The following is a 24,398-nucleotide window of genomic DNA, read 5'->3' as shown; positions in this document are numbered from 1 at the left end:
TTGAAGTTCATATATGATATGAACTTTATATAAATTAGGGGAAAACCGTTAGTTTGACAACTAAATCCTGGAAGTATGTGTTAACTAGCCTTGCTGGATTCATGGATGCATGATTATTGTTTAATATTATACAGAAATACCCATACGCCATGTGTGTGGTATGCATGTAAACATTAATCTTTGTATATAGTGTCCTTTACCTGAGGGTATGTGAAATCTTATAAAGTTTATTTATGTATTTGCTGTGCAATTTTTTATTTAGATATTTTGTTCTTTAGGTATTTAACTGCTCTTGTAACACGTGAATTTCTCCTGTGGGGATGAATTAAATCTTTTATTTTCTTCTTTCTTCTTTTCTTTTCTCTTCTCTTCTCACCTTTATTGGTTGATTGTGAAAAACAGTCAAAATCCCCTCAGAACTACTGTTTCGGAGTTATTTTTTACCTTATATAATATTTCTTCATTACTTAGAGCTCCCCTGGGGAGACCCACATTACTCTTTATCCTCTGTCTTGAAAGATTCAGATTTCTATGCAGTGGAAATTCTGTTGTGCACCCACTTTGCCGCAGCAGGAAAAAGCAGCAATTTAAATCTCATATTAAATTGAATAACCAACATTGTTGCACCTTTTGCAGATTCAAAGCCTTTACATGAACAATGAGAAATTCAAGTCAGAAAAACTAATCATCCTCAAACCTGCTGGACCTTTTCATCGCAGAATCTTGCTGGATAATAATGTTCTTTAAAAATAGTATTCACTGCATTTATATGGCTGTAGTCACTTTGCAATTCAAAACATTTGTCCATTTTGCAAGAAAAACACTTATGCTAATAAATAATACATCGAAAAGTAGGAGTAGACTTGCAACACATGGGTTATTGTAAAAAAAAAAGAGAGAGAGAGAGAGAGAGAGAGAGAGAGAGAGAGAGAGTTCTCCCACTGAAAGCAGCAAAATTATCCCACAAAAACTTTAATATTTTTCTAAAACAATACATTATCATCAAACTAAACATGTGAAAAGTCCTCTGTGTGTAGTGGAAGAGTGTGGCCGGCATTATAATGCTGGGTAAATCAAATTGTATACACTTTTTTAAATTAAATTTTAAAACAAATCTTTATGAATGCATCATATTATCTTATCAGAACAAGAACATAAGTTTTACTTATAAAATCAGGTGAATAAAGAAAAGAAGAAAGTACAGTATTAACACACTGAAGCTGAGGTGTAAGTAGTAAGAAAATTACCACATATATATAAATATATTAGATATATCTAATCTTATATATTATACTTTTTCATTGAGGAAAATAATAAATCCCGGTCTTTTGTTCTTAATCGAGGACTTTTACATTGTTGTGTTGTTTCTTAAGTGAAGGATTTTAATGTTTTTTTTTCATAAGTACACTTCAATCAGGGCATTCAGGGCATCTGGTGTGCAGATGTCACTGCTGCCTGAAGGCATGTGATGACAGCCACCGGCAATGACTCACTGAAGTAGTCAAGTACCACATGCTGTCATTTTGCCAACTACAGCAGATATGGAAATGAAGAGAGGAGGGTAGAAGTCTGCACGGACACAGTATTTGCCTAAATTAATAAATCAGGACTTCATTGTTTGAAGAAAGAAATCTGAACGTGAAAGATTATGAGAGGTTCTTCTGTCTTCTCTAATAAAATGTTCCAGTAGTAGGCCACAAGAGAATAGTACTGTTGCATTTCAATTTCCTTTGCAGATACAAGTAGGCAGGAATTTATCTGAACACATAACTAGGATGAGGTGGGGTCTGAAAGAATCCTGTTTTCCTGTGTCAAAGCCAGTTTATCCTCTGAGCATTGCTGACTCACCTCACCATGTCATCAGTTTCCTGCTCTTTTTTTTCTCAGCAAGTGTTTAAGGAAAATCTAGAGCACGAGCAGCCCATGTGAACAGAGAAGAGGGGAAGGGAATGAAGCCATGGCTTGTTTTCCTTCTAGTCTCTTCTTCCCTTTGACCTCTACCTCCTGAACGTTACATCAGCAGGAGTCAAAGTTTGTCAGGAAGTGAAAACAATGGGAGGGATACTGGAAACACACCCTGCCACTGTTACTTTTTGTCCTAACCACACAATAAATCATGTCAAAAATCATAGTGCCTTGGGGCAATCCGGGGTACAATCCTAATGAATTGGACTGATATGAATAGATCTGACCTTGACAAAATTCTATTTTGTCATATTCTAAGAAATATTTTTTTGCACTCTATCAGTCACACGCTGTGTTTGATCACTTGTGATGGTAAAATGTAATATAATCCACAAGTGACTAACAGACCTCAGAGGACTGCTCTCTCACTTTAAACCATTGCAGCTCACAGACTCTTGAGAAAACAATATACCCTTTGAACTGTTTATAATTCAAAACATGCTTGAGTACTTTTTCAAGGCTGCTGATAACTCAGGATGATTTTGTCTCTCAAACACTTTCACATGGACAACTTTTCCTCTTTAAACACATTGTATGCACCAGGGAACACTGATCAAAATGGTGCTTCACACTGTCACATTTAAGCCTCATACATTTTTATAGCTCATCCTTTTAATACAGACCAAACTTTTGGCAAAACTTCAAACACTAGTGAAGGAAAAACACATCAAAGTGCCTGACCTCTGGCCCAAAAAAAACGCACCCTGCCACATTCCACACAATTACAGACCCTAGAGAGAGCCTGCGAAGGAAGGCCTTCTAGCCTACCCATTCATTGTGGGAACTCATAGTGCACAAACTGAAATATGTTTACATTAAAGCTTGATAATGTGCCATCTGGCAACAGCAACCTCAACTGTTCACAGCTGAGGTTGCATTAGATAGCATCTTCTATTATCTTTGGGCTTTTTGGAAAGTCTGACTTCACAGAGTTACAACTAGAAAAAAAAGAAGAAAAATTATCAATGAGATAACAAAATAAACACACCACCAATCATGCCAGAATATATTTAAGGTATAGCTATCTGCTGCCATCTAGAGGCAATAAACCTGATCTGTATAAACAATTTCAAGGTCAAAGTATTTGTGGATCATCCTAGTCTGTGCATCATCAAATAAAACAGAGAAAAATACAAGAAAAAATACTGGTTTTAGCTGCCTTGTCTCATAGTTTAGCAAGACAGTAAAATGAAATGAGGAAAGTGAAGGTGTCAGGTTCCTGCTTTCAGCTGTCTAAACTGAACATGTTATATACAATTTGATTTACCCCTTTTTATTGCACATCTGATGGGGGTGTGACAAAAACAAATTTGTCTTTGTGAACTGAATTTAAATTTGTGCGCTAATACAAACACATTTAATGATAATTAACAAAATACATAGGTATGCTGCAACACTATTAAAATGATGCAGCTGTGGCACATTTCATTTTTACAATTGTAGCTGCCAAGATGACAACACAAAAAAAATCGTTAACAGGAAATTAGCTTCAAAGTACCCTTAAAAATACCAACAAAAATACCTTTGTGTCAATCATACTAATGTATCCAGTAAAATTAGCAAAACCTCCTTCATATCAGTGAAAAACAAACCTTATCTAATCAAATTTTTTTACACTTCATTCTGCACCTGTTCAAGTGAAATAAAATGAAAAATGCATAATTACATTGTGTGGTATTGGGGAAACAGCAGAAGGGTCTTAATGGCAAAGAAACATATAAAGAATTTGACTCGACTTTCAGCTCAATAAACTATTTATTCAAGTATTTCCAACTAAAAAAAAATCTGAAATTATTTACAGTACATAATGTTCACTAGTGCAGGTCTGAGCTCCAGTAAACAAACCACACTCAAGCATGACAATACAGAGCATGACTATATGTACAATACACTTCACAATCCACCATATTTAGTACCCTGTTACCTCCAATCTCTCAGTCACACGTTCACCCAAATGAGACAGAAACATGAACATGTACAAAGAAACAGTGTAACACTCTACATTTTCCTAAAGGCATGGGCCATTTAAAGACTTAAATGTTTTTCCTTGGAAAAATTTTAAAAAAAAATCACAAGAGAAATACAACATGTAGAACATGAATGCTTACATATCAGCTGGGTAGTGGAGACAAACTGTACCACCACTACTGTAAATGTCATTTAAGTGATTTTAGAGAACAATGCACTCACTGACCTCAGTGAAATTCAAATGTGTTGCATTTCACTCAAAATGGTGATTTATCATGACAGCTTGAGTTTTCCCTTTAAGTCCTCGGGACCATATTTCTAGTCTTGACCACAATCCCTCTGACTGGAGTGAGACTTTGCTCTTAGAGGTTCCTGTGACAGCACATCATTTGAGATCAGTCCTGTGTAACTTCTCACACCTCACAGAGGATGATGGGGAAATCTACATGAATGCAGGGGTGGTCCAGCTTCACAATTCCCTGAGAAATAGACATTTTTCATATTCAGAGAGTTCTGAGAAAACACTGAGCATCAATACCTCAGTGTGTTAACAGCTCACCTGTGGAATCAGATTTTTCTGGATCCTTTTCAACTTGGACTTTTTCCTGCCATTTTTTGTCACCACCATCTCCTCGTAGAATTCATGGGCAAGGTCGCCATCCTCGTCATAGTACAAAGAACTGCCAAAACAGTAAGTGAACTTCAAAATCAAACTATATTTCAGGAAGTGTGGCTTTTATCAGACACATATTAAAACATATTGTTTAGTGTGCTAACCAGTGACGTGTGGTGAAGTTTATGGTTGGTGAGGCACTGATTTACAATTGTAAGAACTGAAAAGAGCATCTTTTTTCAATATTCATTTAACAGCATGCAACTGGTAATGCTTCATATCCTATAAGCATTCCTCTTTCAATTACACTCACATATCCACTGTTACTAACTCTTCAGTGAGAAAAGTAGCTACTGGCTGTCCTAAAAGTAACTAGAAATCGCTAAATGACATCATCTAATGTACATAATAGCCTGGTACATGGAGGCTGCTGTGAAAAGGAATGTCGAATGACATGGACGAAAAGACAAGCTAAAAATTTTTAAAAAGGCAAAACTAATAAAAATAAAACAAATTCTTTGGTTAAAATTTTCTTTTATTCTAGTTTAATTTTATTAAGTGTAAGTTGTTTTCTAATTAGGAGGCTGCAACATTTCACAACACTTGTTTTCCTCCACACTCTTCATTAATAGACATTAATATCTGATGGTAAGCCAGCCTGCAGCAGCTTTGAACGTTTCATTTTCAGCACACTCACACACCGTGTTGGTGTGTGAGTGTGCCCCCTTGAGGTGAGTCAGAGTACTGTTTGCCTCACCTGCTGACTTTTCTCTGCACTTTATTGTACGATAAACAGGAAGATTTCTCTCACAAATACATTAAATACATTACACAGACTGTAGAGAGTCATGGTGTATAACAAATATTTCTGTAAAGTTCATATTGGCGATATGCTGAGGAACAGAAAACGGCACGTGTCATGCAACCCAGTTTGTATTGGATGGCACAGTCAGAGGTGAGGCACAGCTCGCCCGTGCCTCCACTGGGGTTTCTGCATTGGGTTTGATTAGGAAATACTCAAATTTGGCAATTTTTACTTAATAAACTGTCAAAAATATGTTAGCCATACTGAAAATGCATTTTTAACACAGATCAGTGGAAAATATTAATATTTATTGTATGTTTTTTTCTTTATCATGACAGGCCTCCCCTGACTGCACGTCACTGGTGCTAACTAAAGCATGTTTTTAGTCATGTCAGATTCATAAGTATGTTCTGCTATGCATGTTTTGTCACAATTTAAATGAGTTACTTGTTAAGCCCAGGGTATCTTGCATATCTTGTGTAAATAATCATAAAGTCCATTAAAGAGCCATTTTCTTCCACAGCCTTTGAATGTGTTAGAAGATAAAACAAAGAATACAGTAATAGACACCACTAAATATAATATCACCTAATGTCATGAGTTATTTGGATGGCCTATTTCCAATTAAGCATAATTTACCTCCTCCTTGTAAAAACAAATGGTGTTGCATTTCTTGAACCTTTCAGACGGGCTAAAGACTGTTCGTTTCCATCATTTCCTGACTCGCCTCCACTGCCTGCGAAAGGCCAGACACCTTTGGCTTTGGATCCACTTCCACCCATTCTCAGAGACAAGTCATAATTAATGTGGAATTAAAGCTTCCAGCCTGTTTGGTGGCCTGAAGCATTCAATTCCTCACAAGAGCAGAACCTGAAAAGTAAACATCGCACAGAGAAAAGAATGCTCAGAATTAAAATCACTGCTTGACTGCTGTCAGCTGTAAAGCACTGTGTTTAGTGACTGTTGACTAGTTGGATCAAAGTGCTCTTGCATAAGCGGCTGTATAATATAGTGGATTTAATGCAGGAGACAAGCTAATTTCAACATGGAGAGGACGTATGTTAATTAAATTAAACTGAAGTAAATATGCTACACTCAAAAGTACTTACAAGACTACAAATGGTTTAAATTAATAAATAATAGCTAAAACGAAACGTCAGTGCAGTGTTCCCTGCTGAAGTATATTTAATGCTAGCTTAACCAAATGCTAAGAGGGCCACACAAAGGGCGAACTCTTAATTTAAACGCTTCGATTTATCACTACATCAACATATTACAATAGCTTATTTTTCTTTTATAATTACTGCCCACCGCATTTATTTCATTAACTCGATTTTTTAACAAGCGTTAACCGTGTATGCGGCGAAAAACTCGGCAACGGTACCTGAACATCTAGGTAAGTTAGCCCATTAGCTTCGGTCACTGACGCAGGTTGGCATTAATAGCTACATGACAGCTCCTTGGACACGTTGACTGTTGACAGACGAGACACTATTGTTAAACAGCCAGAAACAATAACCTGGAATATCCTACCTAATTGTGTCTTACTAAATTGACATGTCCATTCATAACTTGCATTACCAGCTGTTAAGCTAGCGCTAGCTGTTTTGGTCCGCGCAAGGATGAAAGGATCAGCTGATCTCATACATACTATTACTTAAAGAAGAAGTAGAAAAAAAAAGAAAAACGTCTCAACGTACAGGTACACCTCATCATGACCTCATTGGCATGTTCCGTTACATACATACATTAATATATATATATATAATTTATCGACGTTACTATAGTGTTTTTATAGAATTAGGAAAATAAATATAAATTGTGTGACACACTTTCAGTTAATCTAAATAACTCCCTAAAAATGCAACATGACCTAAAAGATCAAAACTTAAAATTTGGCAATAAAATGTATTTTAATGTTAATAATAGTATAAATGATGGGACAAAATACAAAGACTTGGAAATTCTTTACTAAACAGTATGCATATCTGTTTCCACATTCTTAATATTACTACATTTATATTTGTGCATAGAGTAAAGGCCTGTACATACACCGTAAGAACAGAAACATTGGTTCTCTCTCCCAGGGATGCAAGAATGAAAGACACCAATTTTTTCTTGCAGCCATGGTTTGGGAGTACTGGGGAACTTTTTCAACACATAATTAATCACACAATAATTGTGTAACTGGTGATAAATTTGAAATGAGAGTGTGTGTGTGTGTGTGTGATGGGGGGGCAGGGGCTAGTGCAGAAAAAACTTGGTGATTGCCACCTTGACAAAAATAATAAAATTTCTTTGTTCTTGCAGAATATCTACAAGCCTTAAAACAGGAAAGGTGAAAAAGAAAGAAAGACAAACATTTAGCTTAAAGAAAGAAAAACAAAGATATAAGGAATGATAAGCAGCTTCCAGTTAAACACTTATATGGTAATATTCATTCAAAACTCTGGTCAGCCAGAGTGACTTTTGTCACTGCTCTCTCTGACATTCATAACGGCATACAAATGTCCATACATCAGTCATACCCACAAAAGTGACAGTCAAGTAAAGAGTTGGACCCGTCAGGGGTGTAGAGTGAATATGGCAGACCTTTGAGCCAGGGTGAAAATCCAAAATACCTTTCAGCAAGAAAAATACTTAAGCTTTCTACCATGACTACATTATGGAAATAGGACTTTTGGTAGGTTTAGCAAAGAAATAAAAAAAATGTAAAACTTTGAACATAAAGGACTAAAATGCTTTGTTTGACAAGTCATCAATTCTGGATATAAAATGGCTAAACTATAACAAAGTGCTTGTTAAAGCACTGTTTTAAGACTGTATGATTGGCAGTTTTTTTTTTTTTAATTAAAATACCCATATGTTTGGCATTCATTTTTTAAGCTTAAGTGATACAGCTGAGGTACAGGATAATCAGATGGTACCCGTTATGCAAAGACATAACTGGATACGACCACTGACTCATCTGCCAGTCTCCATTCTTCTCAACTCATTCTTTCGCTCTTTTCTCAGGCACATCAGACTCTCCAGGTGTGAGGCACTTCTCATCTCTCGCATCATTTCACACGCACATTCGCGCTAGCTCTTTCTCTTATTGTCTTGCGCCCTAGCTCACTCTCTTGATCATTGAAGAGACGTTTTCCGGTGTTTATTCTCTGGGATCTTTGCATGCAGCGACGACCAGTCATAATTATCCAGCCAGGAGGTGCATGTTGAACCCTCAATGCAGAGTCCTTTCAGCCAGGGGTTGAGCCCGACAGAGCCTCCTGCATCTTACGGCGAGCCAAAGCATACCGTTGTATAATCTGCTTGACGTGTTCTTCTTCTTCACGCTGCAGAATGCGCAGGAAATTCTTCAACTCAGGCATGGAGAAGGCATGCCACTACAAATGAAGAGGGGAGAAGAGCTGAATTTTGTAAAGTTAAAGGTAAACAATATCTGTTTCCAGTATGTTTACTTTGTACTCACATTGACTTCACCAGTTTCATTCTCTTTGAGCACAAAACTGAGGACTTTCTCATTAGGCCCAGCGCACAGACGCAGACGGAGGGGGCGTTCATCATCAGACAGCTTGCGAACATAAACTAAAGGAGGCAGACATTTGTAATACACTCAGCGAAAGACAATTATAAAAGAGTAAAACAGCATAACAAGGCCAAGGTAATATGTAAGGATAATAAGAAAGCTGACATACCTTGGTCATGACGCTCACTGCGCTCAAACAGTGCAAACTTGCCAGGATTGTCCACAACAGTGAACTTTTTCAACAAAGCCTCGATGACCTCACGAGCAGAAGTACGTGAACTTATGTGTAAATGCTTAGATGCATCCTTTGGCAGGTAGAAGGAGGTGCGACGCTTTACCCCGCTGGACTTCCTCCCTCCTGCAACTTGACCTTTCTTTGGAGTTGGAACTGACACGGGTCGTGCCAGCTTAAACTGCACCTTTATAAAGCCAGTATAGGAGCCATCCTTGTTCTGTAAAGAAAATTTAAAACATTACATCAAAAGAAAAAGCAGAGGTAAAGCCTTATGATGTGATGCATGATTTACTGTAAACAACCATGACTCACCATGTTCATGAACAGATTGCTGTTGATCTGAGCATTGTACTCCTTCACCTTCTGCTGAATGTCTGCAGTTGTCAACTCCTGCTTTCCCCATTCAGTTTGTTCATCCTGGAGGAGACAGTGAAGAGTTAAGCTGTTTGAGCACTAGGTGTCAGTGTTCGCCACTAAAGAACATCATAGCACATCTATTACGTCTACATCTGTACCAAAACAGATCATGTATTTGCAGATAATCATTCTGACTTTCAGATGGGAACTATTATGTGATGATTGGTTGTTTTGAAATACTTCACAGTTTGAAAGTTTTTTTTTATTTCATTAACCAGACATCATGATATCAGTTTTTTCAATAAGTAAGAGGAAGCCATGGAACTTTAAAAATGAACAAACCTGTTTACTTAAGTAAATGGGTTATCTGCTCTGTTACTTATAATGGTGAGCACCGGTTGCATCAGACTCAACTTCCTGAAAATGTAGTGAAGCAAATACAATGATGTCACCTCTGTCCAATCCTTTTCAACTGCTCTGATTCCTCAGTGCAGGAGAGCTAAAGGGAGGAGGGAAAATGAGGAAGGAGGGAGTGCGGTTTGTGCAACTTGCAGCTGTTAGCAATGACTGCAGCCAACAGCTCTGCACTGCATTCCTCTGCTTGGTATTCATGTAAAAATAACCACCACCCCCTTGAGACTCACAAGTGGAAGAGACAAAGCTATCCCTTGTTTTACAGGCACATCCTGTGAAGTCAGCTGCCTCATCAACCACAGCCCCACAATTATTTTTTCAATAGTGCGTATTTGGCCTCTGGCTAGTGGCTAACCATTTGATTAATTAGGGCTTTTTCTGTCTTTAATAACAATTAAATTTTGACCCTGCAGAAATTTCTTTTTCACACTATACACCAGCCAATTGCTTATCCAAAATAAAAGAAAAGTTATGTGTATACAATCAACACTGGTATGGCAGATTCTTCCAGATTAACTGCTGAATTATAAACAGGGAAATGAAAACGGCAAGAATTAATACAGTTACACAGCATATGAAACATCAAGCAGAGGAAGATAAATAAACCTGATCTATGGAGGAGACTGAACAGCAGATGTGCTGCTGTTAATGAGTCAGTCAATCAATATGAGGGAGTGAAGTAAAGCTTTCCAAAATGTTTGAGGAACATGCTCAACAACTTAGGCTCTGCATGCCCATATATGAGTGTCACAAAGAAATCTGCGTAGGATGTGCCAACAACATAAAACTAAAATGGACTTCTTCAAAGAAAACAGAGGGCAACCAGAGGTGTTATTACAGTAAACATTTGTTCCTCAGCAAAGAAATCTGAAACTCATGTGGGTTTGTGTGACTAAAAGATAAGAAACTGGACAAACCCAAAACATTCCATGAGTCAGCCGTTCATGAGAAATTAGTGTCAAAAACCTGAATGGTGGGTGTAGGACTGGAAACTTGAGAACCAAGTGTGTATTGCAAAATATGACGTTTGGTTTGACGAATCTCAGCATGATTTTATGTGCAGATCTGTTCTAGTTTTAACCAGAAAGAAAAAAAAGACGTGTGTGAACAAGCCATAACATTATCTGCATTTAAATGAGTTGGTGTACACAGCTTAAGCTTTGTTAATTAAAAAAAATAATAATAAAAAAAAAACTGGATGAACTATAACTCTACACCTGAAACTGGGCTCTTGTTTGGCAAGAGACAGGTTTGGGGAGCCCTTGAGCAAAACGAATGATGCCCAATAGCAGCTACAGACCAGGTTGCACACCCCTGTCATTATTCTGGATTAAGGTGTCAATTTTAACCCAAATAAAACGATAGTAAGGAAAAAGTAAATGAAACAACGCGAGAGCACCCTAAACCGCCCACATCTTTCTGGGCTCACTTCCGTTTTATCCCAATGTTAGGGATTTTATTAACATTTTTCTTTATCCTGCTCACCTTCTTTAAGTTATCACTGACGTTAGCTTTTTTGTTTTTGGGGAAGAAAGATGTCCGGGCGGTGAAGTACTGCTCGAACTCAGAGTCTTCCTCACTGCTGTAGCCGCTGCTGGTGGAGCTGCCCCAGGTCTTATCGAAGGTGGGAGTCTTGTCCGAGCTGCTAGTCTTGTTTTCCATATTTACTATCCTATAGATCCTTAAAAGCTTCAGTGGAGTATCAAAGCTAAACTTCAGACGATTAAACGTTATCACTTTTAAACTGAGGTGATGTAGATTTTACCAACAGAACTAATAAGTAACCCGAACGAATAACAGTAACAAACGACAATTGTCTCTCGCTCTAACGGTCAGGCTGACCTATCACGCGGAACTGTATCTGTATTATCTCCAGAACGGTCGACACTATCTCACCAACTTTTTCTTTTTTTTCCCCCGTCCCTTCTCAAACTACCGGCCACGTTTCAACTGTGTGTGAAACAGGATGTATCGAGGTCCCCGCCCTGCCTGCCGCGCTTCCTTCCCCCAGCCGAAGCCCCACCCAAGTTCGTTCAGTTGAGTTTGGAAATACACAAACCAACGCAGCCGCTCGCGATTGGACACTGAGAGGAAATACCACAGCCTTTACTCCACCCTCCCCCTCTATCTGCTGCTGCTACATCCTCCTCCTCCTCCTCTCATGGCGGGATGCTGCTGCTGCCCCCTCCTGAATGTCATGTGAAGATGGAGTCCTGGTCACACTCAGCCGTGGTCAACAACATTACCAACCCCGTGAGAAACACATGGATGACGACTTTGTACCTTTATTTTCAAGTAGGACACGTAATGCTACCATTTAATGCCAAGACAGTAGGCTACGAAACAGTTAACTAATCAATTAGCCATTAGCTAAAAAAATCAACAGAGACTTCAAACTCAGGAGGTCAGTATTGACATAATAAATTTAGCACATCTACTTTGTGTCTCATAAAACTAAATGCACACATACCTGCTATTGCTCTGCTTCTATTTGTGAGCTTACTGCTACTGTTGCAGTTAATTAATCCCCAGCTCACAACCCACTCCAAAGCTGAGATAGCCCAAAGAACACAAACAGTCCACATTTGTGACAATAAATGACAATTAAAGTGGTGCTTTTTTATTTCAGTGGGTGTAAACTTCCAGAGAAAAAGGTGACTGAAGAGGTGGCTTAAATAGAAAACAAAGTCAAAGCAGTAGAGGTTCAGTTTACCATTATCATAGCAGTCTATATTAATGCCATGCTATAGCTTGTAAAGTGAGTTTTTAATGTCTGAAGAAGGTCGGTTACCCTAAATGTTTAGCAACTAGTTAGACACAAGTTCCCAAAACCAAAGCAAATGCAATTTCAGATTCTTTTTTTTCAGTTGCCAGGTTTTCTGTTAAAAAATAAGGAAAATTAACTACAATGTCTCCTAAGGTAAGATTTCCAGCTCAAAGTCAAATAAACCTGTAATGACATCAGCACATCTATTTTGTGTCTAAACCAAACACAGTCACAGTTTCTACTGTTCTACTTCTGTTTGTGAACTGGCTGCAACTGTGTTTGTATTAACAACAGCAAACCACAGGCAATGTGGCCAAAAAACAAGCCCCACTGTTTTTTCTGACTCGTTATACTGAAAGGTGGTCAGTTTAGGTGTGATGACAATTCTAATAATCAACTTACACAGTAAATGAAATGAAGCACAAGTCCTTGCTGAACAAATATGGAGTTTCTTGGCTACTGTGTACAATTTTAATTCTCATTGACACCTTTAAAGTACTAACCAGAGGAATTTCTCCTGTTGCTACTAATGATTCCACATCCACATATCAACAAAACATGAGACACTCTTCAAAGCGTACATCCTTGAACCCCCAACTTAATGCCCAGCCCAAGGCTGAGATAACTAAAGAACAAGAACAGTACTGGCATGGATATCTGTTAAAGCTGAATAGAAAAGTCTAGGGACCTAAGGGACCTAAAGTGTACCAAGAAAATATTCCCCACACCATTACACCGCCACCACCAACCTGAGCTGTTGATACAAGGCAGGATGGATCCATGCTTTCATGTTGTTTATGCAAAATTCTGACCCTCTCTCTTCTGAATGTTGCAGCTGAATGAAATACTCATCAGACCAGGCGATCATCTTTTGTCCACTTTTGGTGAGCCTCAGTTTCCTGTTCTTAGCTGGCAGGAATGCTACAAGGTTCGACTTGTTTTGGGTTCAGAGATGGTTTTCTGCATAGCTTGTTTGTAACGAGTGCTTATTTGGGTTACTCTTGCCTTTTTATAATCTCCATCCAGTCTCCTCATTCTCCTCTGAACTCTGACATCAACAAGGCATTTTCATCCAGACAGCTGCTGCTCACTGGATATTTTTTCTCCCAGTAGATCAGCAGTTTCTGAAATACTCAGACCAGCCTGTCTGGCACCAACAACTATGCCACGTTCAAAGCCACTTAAATCCCTTTTTATTTCTCATTTTTATGCATGGTTTGACTTTCAGCCAACCCTTTAAAACATGCCTACACGCCTAAATGAATTGAGTTGCTGACATGTGATTGGCTGATTATTTATTAGTATTAACAAGCAATTTAATTGGTGTACTTATTAAAGCGACTGGTGTGTGTATACAGACATGTATTGATAGGGAATACATTGATGCCTCCTAGTGTGATCTGTGCTATACTAAATACTTGCAAAAAAAAAAAAATCTGTGTGATCTTGTATGTATTTTATGCATACATAGTTTTTGCAATAGGTAATGTTTACAGGTGTTGTTTTAAGATGCTGGTGGAAAAATACAGCTGTTATAAAAAGCTTTATTTGCGGCTGCATTTTAGTCAGGTGAGGCAGCGCGAGGATGCCCTGCTGACTCGCTGTTATAGTTTACTCACAGAATCTTTTAAAATCAGAGCCTTTAAGGTTTTTCATGTTCAGTTCAATCTAACATAACTCAGATTTGTATGTAAAATACCTTCAGAGGATAAAGTTTTTTTTAAATATAGCCTCACTATGAAGTGAATCTTTCAATTGGTGATAGCAGGCTAGTAACTTTACTGTCTTTCAGAAGTAAAGACGTGAAGATGGTTCAGTTATTCTAAGAAATTATAATAGAGTTTAGAGAATAATTACATTAGTTCTATTTAATAAATAAACATAATTAAAAAAGTGATTTGCAAATTATATCCATATTGTTTTGGAAATGGTGTTTGAGATCATACTCCAGGTTTTTTTATGAAGGGATTTTGCTGCAGCTGCAGTGATTAAATAAACTGAAGCAGCTCTTACAAAAGGTGTACCGTTTTGTTTTTCAATAACAAACTTCCCCTTTGAATCTCTTTACTTCCTTTTATAAAGCTGCCGTTGTTAGTAAATGATCTGTGTTGAGCTGCTGTGCACAATTAAAAGCAAAATACTGTACTGGACAGACTATATAAAAAGCATTTAAACAGTTATTATTACCTTTTCTGATTGTGAGCAGGGTTGCATGTGTGCTACAAAAGAATGCTAAAGAAACCACTGCTAGCAGACTCAAAGGTCCTTACCACATTGGTGTCTGTTTCTATGGTGTGCTCCACAACACTTATGTGGTCAGCTGCAGAGCTTCCTTCCCAGCTGCAGTCCAGCTGAATCAAGGCACGGCAGCGGTAGTGGCATGTGAATCTGCAGTCTGCAAATTTAGACAGTTACTGAGTTTGGACACAAACTTCACAACATGTAAAAGTACAGGAAAAAAGAAATCTGCATCATCAGTTAAAACTTGTCAATAAGTCATGTCCTCCATTGATCACCTCAGTGCAGTTACTGTAAATGAATCATTATTTTTTAATTAATTTTTGTCAAATTAATTAAAAATTTTAAGATGTTGTCAGGCAAGCGTGTCCTTTAACAGTGGGAGGATGTAAGCAGGAAGGCAGGAACGGCAAAGCAAAGTGTTGATGTCAGCCACTGTCTTTGCAAATAACTAATGTTATAATTAGAATAAGGTTATGTCATTGTTGCATTATGAGTTGACTGTTGTTACACATTAGGATTAAAGTGAGCAATTTGTTTTTCAACACTAAATACTTAATATAAACCACAGCATGTTATTTACGAAGATTAAATTTCAATAAAAAGAACTTAAAGACCATTGCTTGACTAAAATGCTTAGTGAAATGAAAAAGAAACTGGGCCTGGAGTCGACCTCGAGCCTAGATAATGTCCCAACCACCAAAACCATATAAACAATTATAGTGTGTTAGATCCTATTTGCCTTAAAAAAAATAAAAACATGAGGCAGTTAAACTTTTAAGTAAAGAGGCTGAGATTAGTTGGGCCTACAGCTAAATCTTTTTCCCCTTCCTCAAAACATTTGTTCTCATTTCTGATAATGCACATGCACAGAAACAGTCCCAGATGCACACACCCACATTCACAAACCGCATAGATGAGCCAACTCACTGACACACCGCAGGCTCTGCTTGTAAAGGCCCCAGATGAAGTCTCCACACAAGTCACACCACGTGGGCTGAGCATGGCTGCAGGGTTGGAAGTTGTGACCCTCTCCTTTTTCCTCTGTGAGTTGGGGGTCCTGGGTACTGCTCAGGACCCTGATAATGCCGGCCCGACTAAGGAGGTCTGGGACCTTTCCTGGGCTGATCCTAAGGGCATTTGTTCTTTCCAGACGTGGAGGTGAGCATGGCAGATGTTTGCCTGTCAGCTCTATCTGCTCCTTGCTTGACGTCAAGTCATGAAGCTCAATGAACTCCCCCCAAGACATTGTGCTGCTCAAAGCCGGGCACCCTTTATCATTGCTTTAAAAAAAACACACAGAGAGAAAGATGGAGCACAACTTATTTGTGGTGAAAAATTAGGCTGCTTTTTTTAAACGTGAAGACATAAAAACTGGAAATATTCATCCTTAGAGGTTGATGTTTCTGAGTAAAAAGGGAATTATTTTCTAAATTCCTGTTATGTGATGTGACCATATATTCTAAAGAGTGTCTACTCTAGTTAGAATATCAAGGTGACCAAATTAACAGAAAAAACTCAATGGACACATTATTATGTAAAGGAATGAAAGAAGAGATTAGAGAAGAACTCAAAGTTCTTTGCTCTCTTTTTGCTTGAAAGTTTTAAAATAAAACAGAACCATATGAGTATAGAGGAAAACATCACCCCTGATGGAGATCTGCACAGCTTGACATTTTAAATGTGACTTGCACTAGATGAGGTTAGAAACCACTAGTTTTGTGTTTAACAATGCATTGTAATTAGACACTAGTTAGTGTACATTATCTATTGCCTGATGTTATGTTAAACGTATAAAAAATGTCCATTTAAGATTATATATATATATATATATATGGATTATAATAGACAACATTTCCATTCTTGTTGAGCAAATTATAATAGCAAGTTTCAAATTTAAAAAAAACTACTAAAAACTAATTGTTAATTGGCATATGAAGTTAACATATGAAAACATTATAAGCTACAAGCTGAATAAGATGGAAATATTTGGCTGGTACAGGTCTCCAAAATAAAGGTGACCGTGTAACTGCAGTCACTGTTTTAGCTTTGCAAGCATTTTGTTTTTATTTTTCTATTTATCTTGATATATTATCTACACATAGCTAAAACGTCTCCATGTTTATTTGTTCATATTGCAAATGTAAAATAAGAGAATTACAGCAGGATGTGGCAGTTAACCGCAACATGTAAATGTAAAAATTGTAAGTTATTTTAGACTTTCCATGAGTTTAAACGAAAGAATTTTTAAAAAGACTTCCTAGCTCACGAAGGATGTACGGTAAGCGAAGTTTAGTACAACAATCTAGCGTAATTATACCCTCTATTTATAAACTGTTAAGTATAACAAAGAGTTTTAGTCCACGTACCAGAACGTGGGAGAAAAACCACCCAGCTGCTGACGCTTTGTTTCAGAGCTTCTTCCATCCGAGTAGAAAAACTTTCCGCAGAAATGTCTGAGTTTCCGAGTAACGGAGGTGAGCAGCCTCGGCTACATCTCTGGAAATAACCGATCATCACCGCACGGTTGCTTCAGCAGCGCGAGGCCCTACTGACGGTGACATGAGTGTCACAGCGGTACCCAAGACGCCGACCATCAGTTTAGCTGGGGTGTGTTATTAGGAGGAAGCGGAATGGCATTAAAAAGAGAAAGCTAAAGATGAGACCGAGTCGTATCGACATCCGGCCTGAATGTCTTCTGAGTTTGGAGCACAGCAGGGTGGGCGGACAAAAGTCCCCCCTCCCCTACAAGTACTGTCTCAGTATGTGTGATCTGGGTTTCTTTTACAACTACAGTGAAAACTAGAGAGATTTATATGCAGACACTGTATACTTGAACGAATTCTGCTCATTTAAAATATTTCCTTTAGGCTTTTCACTGTCTTTCATGACTTGACAGACTGCTGAAAGTCAGCAATCCAGCAGCCAGGCAAGGTATAAAGTCTGAACATAACTTTATACCTTGTCAACAAAGAAAATGAAACTCAGTCAGAATGTATAGACTCACTGTTTGAAAATACCTTTTACTAGCCCTGGACAAGAAGTCAAAATCAAGGCAGTTATTAAAGTGAGTTTATTTTTCGGAAGTCACTTCTCTCTAGACTGCACTACAACATCAAAGTATAAAATCTCTTAAATCTCTTAAAATAAATGGAAAAAAAAACTTCCTTCCTCTGTTACTGGGGTGAAAAAAGAGGAAAACATTAAACAAATATGCTTATAACTCTATCATAGTATGTTTGAAGCAAAACGAAAATCTTATAATGGTTCAAAAATGCATTAAAAGAAAGAGGAAAGTTCATTACAAATGTTTCTGCGTCATACAAAAGCATAGACATTTTCTAATGCCTCTGGATTTTTATCTCTCCGATCAGCCTCATGCTCGGTCTTCCTCTCAGTCAATTATATGCAGGTCCCTCTGGATCGTCTCGGTAGTCTCAGCCATGAGCTGGCAGACTTTCTTGTGTTTAGGCCAGTGTTTCACCTGACATTCTCTGTAAAAAAGACATAAAATGAACAGGGCTTCCACTATCTTTTAACATCAGCAGAAAAATAACGCACAATAGAGAGTTGGATACTACATGAACTGTTAAATATGAGCTTCAACATCAGTTTCTGCTCACCATGACAATCCAGTACAGCACCTGAGGTGCTGCTGGACTTGTATCTCTGAGTCTTACCTGTGACAGTACCACTCTCCCTGACATCTAGAGCATCTCTTTGAAGCCTCTTTACCACAGGATCCACACTTTGGTTTCTCAGGAAGTAAACGATCCATCACATCCAGGTTGTATGTCTGGGCCAGCCTGATTAAAAAAATATTTTTAAGGTGTTAGTGTATGACTGAGTTGTTCCTCTGCACCTTATCTCTTTTACACCTGTGTTTTTTAGTATTACCTCTTGGCCTGTTGTCTCAAGTCACTTTCAGAGGGGTTGAACGTTTCTTTGACTTGGTACTTAGCAATTGCCTTCCACTTCCCAGAATTTTCTTTGACAATGTTGTTCCATATTTCTGGGATCTAAACATAAGAAAAGCTGAGAGTAAATGCACAGGAGGAGAAATAAATGCACATTTGCAAAAGTGACTGTACCTGTTCCAAGATTAGCACTTTTTTTGGAGGGGGTGGATCTGTTACAGCTAGATGAGCCAGGAAACGCTGAAGTTCCACCAAGTTTGGTAACTGATCAATCAGCACTTCTGTCAAAAACCCCCTGAGCTGTGGCACATGAACAATGCAACAGCAGGAATAGAAGTAAAACACCTCAAGTTACACAGACGGCATAAGAAAAAAGAGAGAGAGAGAAGATGCTCCAGGTTCTCTGGTTATATAATCAATGCAAGAGGAAGAGGATGAGAAGCTTATAATGGGAGGAAACGCCTTAGTCAAAACAACCCTTGGAAACTGAATCTCTGCTTTAATTGTTAAGGAGATCAGATATGGTGCTGGAGGACAATAATCTGGCTTTTACACACTTCCTAAACATCAGTTTAATACGTGCATGACATCTGGACACAAGAGGAGCTGACACAACTTGAAATAAGATTAGACACTGACTGACTACACCACGTGCAGAATAAAACAAGGCACTGAGCACAAAAATTCAACGCAAAAAGTTAGTTCACATTCAACGTTTACCTTAAGAAGCTGATTCTTGTTGAAACTGTTGAAGTCATATTTTTGTTGGCAGTCTTCCTTTAGTAACAGGTTGTAAAGGGAAAGCCAGACTTGACCATCCAGTTTAGTCATCATTAAATGGTCTTCAACAGGAATCTTCTGCCATTTGCCATTAATGTACTTTTGTACCTCACCTTGAGAAGGAGAAATACCACACAATGGATAGTTGCCTTTCAGCCACATAAAAAAGGCCAACTTAAAATATCAAATTCAGCACAAAGAATTAAAGCTGTTATATCCATATTTGACAATTTTACCCCACGAAACACAGGTTGTTTGTCTACTGCTGCTTCTAATGATTAGTTTGTATAATTCTGTGACTTTGGTGCTCTAACATGCTAGTTTCTGAGCTCTTTGCTTAGCTTATGTGTTGATATTCTTACATGTTTCTCCAAACTGGGAGCATGCCAACTGCCTTTTGTTGTACGTAATGTAACATCTGTGGACAAGTATCTCATTAAAAAACACTCCAAAAAGAAACCAGAGTATCCTTTTAACAAGTTCAAAAAGATTTTTTTTACAGGAACACTTGCATCATTTGGGGTGAAAGGGTTGCTTTTGTGGTAATACCACTCATACGTATACGGAAAGAATTACGTAGCTTCAGTTTAATGTAGAAACAACACATTGATCAATGAGTCTGACTCTGTCTGAAAGTAAGAAAATCTACTTGTCACCACCTGTAAACCTCTCTAGACATAATGTGTTGTTTTTTAGACAACCTCTACTTTTTGTTATTAGACAGATTTTTGCCTGCATAGCTACTAAAAAGATTTCACCATGGTAGTGAATCTGAAATTTGCCTTCTCTCTGAAAGGAAGGGAATATTAAGAAGTGTTAAATAAACTGAACTTTTAAAAGATGGAAAAAAATGAGTTGCATATTATAAATACAAGTGGTGCGATATACCTTGTCTGCAGCGACTCCAGGGGCTGGAGTCTATCAGTTGAACCAGTACACAGGGCGTGTTGTGTGTGCACAGCATACTATTAATGACACTGATACTGAAAAGAAAAAGGAGACCAACTCATTTTGTCTGTGCTCCTCCGTAGTACGAACCCAGTGTAATGCTTAACCTATTAACTTTTAGTTTGGACATTTGTCTGTCAAAAGCATAACTATAAATGAATTTGCATATGCAGTACCTGTCAGTATGATCCGTGATGTAGCGCAGCACAGAAACAGCTTTCAGGGAGATTTCAAATTCCAGAGCAGCACTCTGCTTCTGCAGCTCCTTCAAGTGAAGCAAAATGCTGCCAGTACATACTCTGAGTACAAGAGTGCTACAGTCTGAAGAAAGAGTTAAAAAAAAAAACAAGCTACAGCTCAGTTTTACCTCTATAGAGGATTTCACCTTATGTTGATCATAAGTGGAACCACATTCCTTGGTCGCTTTACTAGCTAGCAGGGTGAGTTTACGGTGGCAGTAATCCACTAAGTCAAGAAGAGCGTCAACAGCTGCCTCACATGAATCCTGCAAAAACAAGTACAAAACAAATAAAACTTAAGTTTAGAAATAATAAGAGTGGACCCTGGCTTGCTGTGCCAAACCACTGATTTTAAGACTTTTGAAATATGCTTGAAATGATTTTCAGCATTATTAGGCACAACTATTTGACTACTTACTGACCTTATGGAACATTATTGTCTCAAGCAGATTTATGATTGTAGCTTCATGGTGGATCTATGAAAGGACAAAAAAGCAGATATAAAAATTGAGAGCTGCATGCTGATCATTATTTCACATCTCATCTTACACTCACCACCATATAAAGATGAAATGTGTTCTTAGGACTGAAGTCCCGCAGCTGACATAAGATGGGAAACACTTTCTGCTTCCATATCTCCACAAGGATCATCTCATGGACGAGGACAGGTACCTGCAAAGCGGAAGATATCACTCACCTTAGTGAACACTTGCAGAGCTGACAGATAGTTTGCTTTCATATATGTACAGGAGTGGTAGTCACCTTCCCGAATGACACCAGGAGCTCTTTGACAAACTCATCACGCATGGCCGAAGCATTCATTATTGCTTGCATGTTGAGTTTCTCAATATACTCATGTTGCCTGAACCATCTGTCAACACAGAGAAGAATCATGAAAAAGCACAAAAAAGGCACAAATTTCTGAATGTGACTGGTCAAGCTGACAAAGTCTCCATTATACAGAGTTACAGACAGCTTGAATTTAAGTAGGTCAACAATCAGTACTAAAACAACATGTTTGCCTTAGTATGCAAATTATAATTAGTCTTTTTAAAGTTTAGCTAAAGATGAGGGAGGTTCATTTGTGGCTTAAAGGTAATTAAAAGATAATGTTTATAAATTGTATATTGTAAAAAACAGCTACTGCTGATTTTGAGTGGTACAGAGGTGGCCATGAGAGTAAAAACCATAACAATGAAGCAAAAACCTAGGAGAAAGGCACTGAAAGCGTTTGGATTAATTTTATGACAGAAGAGCACAGAAAAACTGGAAAATAGCAAACAACTGATGGGCAGAGGAGCACACGGCCCATGAACGAGAACAAAATTTGCTTGGCGATAACAAAAATCACAATAGCAGCACAGCGTGTTAGCTTGGCTCTTTGTGATGCAGACGTTTTCTTATTAAAGAGCAGAAGACTTTAAGGCTACAACCATTGAGGGTCAATAATCTTCAGCTATAAAAAGACTACACTGTAGTTCAAAACAAGAAAACATAGAAAAAAAGAGGAAAACAACAACAAAACCCCCAAATAAGTTGTGGACAAAACAAAATTGGAAAGAAGTGGAATAAAAGACAGCTTCTATTACGATAATCAAAAGCGGAAGAGGAGAAAAAAACAGGAAGCGCTCTTGTTTGAAAGTTTCCAATCTTTAAAATACGGCAGTGCTTTTATTATGGCTTCGGCACATTGTCATATACTGAAAAGTACGTTGTTGACCAAGGCAACAGCACAAACAGGAAAACTTAGTATATGAAAACACATCTTGCCACCTTTCATTTTTCAGTAGGACAATGATCCTAAACATGTAACAACAAACAAGAGCTAAAGGGGGCTGAAATGAATGCATCAAAAACCATAATTATAGCAAGGGAAGTAAAGCACCTGCTGCTGACATCTTCTGAATAAAGAGTTATGTATATGCCAAATCAGTCAGTGTAAGTATTGTAATTTGCTCTCTATATATCTCACATTTAACCTACTATCATTTTTGGAGGTAGAGGTCAAAGTTTAAGAATTTAAGAGATAACTTTTTCTAGTGCACAATATTCCTTCCATAAGTGATGAACATCTTTTCAAGAGAAGATTTCATTTAGACCTTACTCCAAACTTGATCATACCATTGGTACTGAATGGTATGTTTAATATAACCCAATTTGACATCCTAGTGAAGTACTATAATCAGATGTATTACAAGGCAACTTCAGCTGATGGATTTGTCCCCTTGTTTGCAGTCACTCTTGTTTGGAATGATGAACACTGTATTGTACGTGGGTGGGCTAAGAGTCCACACAAGTTTACTATTTATTCGACTGAGTTTAAATCATAAAAACAACAATCTAAATCAGTGGCCCCCAAGCTATTTTCCTTGAGGACTACCTTCATGCAAATACTAAAAAGCCATGGACCCCCTGTGCCACCCCACGCTGAAACCATGCTTGGTTTTATGCTTTCAAAAGTGAGATTCTCACCATAAATAATGTATTTTCGCTGGGTCCTGTCCTTCCATAGAGCCAAAGTTAAATAAACAACATATACCCCTTCTTAAAATAGTGATTATATGTGGACATTGATCACAATTGCTGTGAATGTTCAAAGTCTCGGGACCCCAGGTTGGGAACCAATGATCTAAATAATTTGGAGTACTTATCTTGTAGTAGCACCATATTTAATAAACTGTTAATAAGACATCACATCTCTCGTTAATTTGTTTTTTAATTACTTAAAATCTATTTGGTTTATAAGGTTTTCCACATTTTCTCTCCGAAGTTATGCTCACTTTAGCTCAATCGCCATTCATCTCTATCATCTTACCTCTCAGAGCCCACCTCTTTGAGGGAGAAAGTTTGCAGACCTTGAATAAACCCCTCTGCTTCGACAGGAAAAATAATCGACGTGTCCATTTTGCTAAACTATATTACCCCACACGATTCTGCTCGCATCTGTCTGCCACTTCAGCGAACGTACTTGAGAGAGAAGCGTCGGCGATATCAGTTGGTTACCACGGTGACCGTGAAACAATTTCACTGGCTGAGTGCAGTGAGCAATGCCAGCCATGGAGGGGCGGTAGAGCTTCACGTAAAAGAACTGAGCAGCAGAACGGGAGCTCTGTTGTGATTGGCTGTTACATTGCTAGGCAACAATTAACCAATCACAGAAGATTAGGGCATCCCGTTCCCTCTGAACTAACTTTACACCACCCTGACTCAAGACGACAATAGAGCTGAAAGTAAAGTAGAAATAAATAACTAAAAAGAAAAAAAATAAATACATGTCTACATTCACTCGCTTTCTTACATATGAAATTGTTTGAAAATGGTCAGCTGTAGTTACTTGTTCTAATGCAGTGTTTCTTAATCGTAGTCCCACTAGGCCTGCATGTTTTAGAGATAACTAAGCTTTAGCACACCTGAATTAAATGAATCTTATTAACAGGCTTGCAAAGAACTTGATGAGGAAGTTCATTAATCTGAATTAGGTCAGTTGGAGTAGTCTGTCGACATGCATGGCAGTGGATCCTGTGGACCTGGATTGAAAAACTCTGCTCTAATGGTAATTTTCTGACAGCAAAATAATATAACAAATATATATATAAAAAATTAACATTAATTTTTGACTGCAG

At 38.0% G+C, this 24,398-nt stretch overlaps 3 protein-coding genes across 9 annotated transcripts; all 3 read right to left on the bottom strand.

Moving 5' to 3' along the window:
• Positions 1-3,317: 3,317 nt before the first annotated feature.
• tusc2a (tumor suppressor 2, mitochondrial calcium regulator a) lies at positions 3,318-6,999 on the bottom strand. 4 transcript variants are annotated; one of them, XM_041980471.1, is made up of 5 exons: positions 6,900-6,999; positions 6,736-6,824; positions 5,991-6,221; positions 4,493-4,613; positions 3,318-4,412 (listed from the first exon to the last, which is right to left on the bottom strand). In XM_041980471.1, the coding sequence occupies exons 3-5, from the start codon at positions 6,131-6,133 to the stop codon at positions 4,347-4,349; spliced, it is 330 nt and encodes a 109-aa protein (XP_041836405.1). In that variant the 5' UTR covers positions 6,134-6,221; positions 6,736-6,824; positions 6,900-6,999; the 3' UTR covers positions 3,318-4,346. The 4 variants fall into 4 exon arrangements, with proteins under 4 accessions (XP_041836405.1, XP_041836404.1, XP_041836403.1 ...); XM_041980470.1 differs by having other exon boundaries at positions 6,656-6,995; XM_041980469.1 differs by having other exon boundaries at positions 6,736-6,994.
• A 1,173-nt stretch (positions 7,000-8,172) lies between these two features.
• LOC121636715 (ras association domain-containing protein 1-like) lies at positions 8,173-22,029 on the bottom strand. 3 transcript variants are annotated; one of them, XM_041980466.1, is made up of 7 exons: positions 17,261-17,576; positions 15,822-16,174; positions 14,924-15,048; positions 9,428-9,532; positions 9,050-9,332; positions 8,824-8,939; positions 8,173-8,737 (listed from the first exon to the last, which is right to left on the bottom strand). In XM_041980466.1, exons 2-7 carry the CDS (start codon positions 16,138-16,140, stop codon positions 8,591-8,593), a joined length of 1,095 nt encoding a protein of 364 aa, XP_041836400.1. In that variant the 5' UTR covers positions 16,141-16,174; positions 17,261-17,576; the 3' UTR covers positions 8,173-8,590. The 3 variants fall into 3 exon arrangements, with proteins under 3 accessions (XP_041836400.1, XP_041836402.1, XP_041836401.1); XM_041980468.1 differs by lacking the exons at positions 14,924-15,048; positions 15,822-16,174; positions 17,261-17,576 and adding exons at positions 11,372-11,567; positions 22,025-22,029; XM_041980467.1 differs by lacking the exons at positions 14,924-15,048; positions 15,822-16,174; positions 17,261-17,576 and adding an exon at positions 11,372-11,902.
• On the bottom strand, positions 17,986-23,852 carry zmynd10 (zinc finger, MYND-type containing 10). Of its 2 annotated transcripts, none has more exons than XM_041980464.1 (12): positions 23,591-23,852; positions 21,538-21,646; positions 21,331-21,447; positions 21,198-21,251; positions 20,904-21,041; positions 20,713-20,801; positions 20,477-20,571; positions 19,529-19,701; positions 18,983-19,108; positions 18,789-18,910; positions 18,572-18,697; positions 17,986-18,385 (listed from the first exon to the last, which is right to left on the bottom strand). In XM_041980464.1, the coding sequence occupies exons 1-12, from the start codon at positions 23,677-23,679 to the stop codon at positions 18,286-18,288; spliced, it is 1,338 nt and encodes a 445-aa protein (XP_041836398.1). In that variant the 5' UTR covers positions 23,680-23,852; the 3' UTR covers positions 17,986-18,285. The 2 variants fall into 2 exon arrangements, with proteins under 2 accessions (XP_041836398.1, XP_041836399.1); XM_041980465.1 differs by having other exon boundaries at positions 23,744-23,850.
• Positions 23,853-24,398: the final 546 nt, after the last annotated feature.

This window comes from Melanotaenia boesemani, chromosome 3 (assembly GCF_017639745.1).
Source record: "Melanotaenia boesemani isolate fMelBoe1 chromosome 3, fMelBoe1.pri, whole genome shotgun sequence".
Taxonomy (NCBI): domain Eukaryota; kingdom Metazoa; phylum Chordata; class Actinopteri; order Atheriniformes; family Melanotaeniidae; genus Melanotaenia; species Melanotaenia boesemani.
This window is presented reverse-complemented; position numbering and strand designations above follow the sequence as displayed.

Excerpts from the sequence above, each read along its gene's own strand:
- zmynd10 (XM_041980464.1), bottom strand. The coding sequence starts at position 23,679 with ATGGACACGTCGATTATTTTTCCTGTCGAAGCAGAGGGGTTTATTCAA. Across the intron at positions 21,647-23,590 it reads AAAGAGGTGGGCTCTGAGAG|ATGGTTCAGGCAACATGAGT; the intron begins GTAAGATGATAG and ends CTGTGTTGACAG. Across the intron at positions 21,252-21,330 it reads CATTTCATCTTTATATGGTG|ATCCACCATGAAGCTACAAT; the intron begins GTGAGTGTAAGA and ends GTCCTTTCATAG.
- tusc2a (XM_041980471.1), bottom strand. The coding sequence starts at position 6,133 with ATGGGTGGAAGTGGATCCAAAGCCAAAGGTGTCTGGCCTTTCGCAGGC. Across the intron at positions 4,614-5,990 it reads TTTGTTTTTACAAGGAGGAG|TTCTTTGTACTATGACGAGG; the intron begins GTAAATTATGCT and ends CTGTTTTGGCAG. Across the intron at positions 4,413-4,492 it reads AGAAAAATCTGATTCCACAG|GGAATTGTGAAGCTGGACCA; the intron begins GTGAGCTGTTAA and ends TCTATTTCTCAG.
- LOC121636715 (XM_041980466.1), bottom strand. The coding sequence starts at position 16,140 with ATGTCTTGGGGGGAGTTCATTGAGCTTCATGACTTGACGTCAAGCAAG. Across the intron at positions 8,940-9,049 it reads CAGTGAGCGTCATGACCAAG|TTTATGTTCGCAAGCTGTCT; the intron begins GTATGTCAGCTT and ends TGCCTCCTTTAG. Across the intron at positions 8,738-8,823 it reads ATGAAACTGGTGAAGTCAAT|TGGCATGCCTTCTCCATGCC; the intron begins GTGAGTACAAAG and ends CTTCATTTGTAG.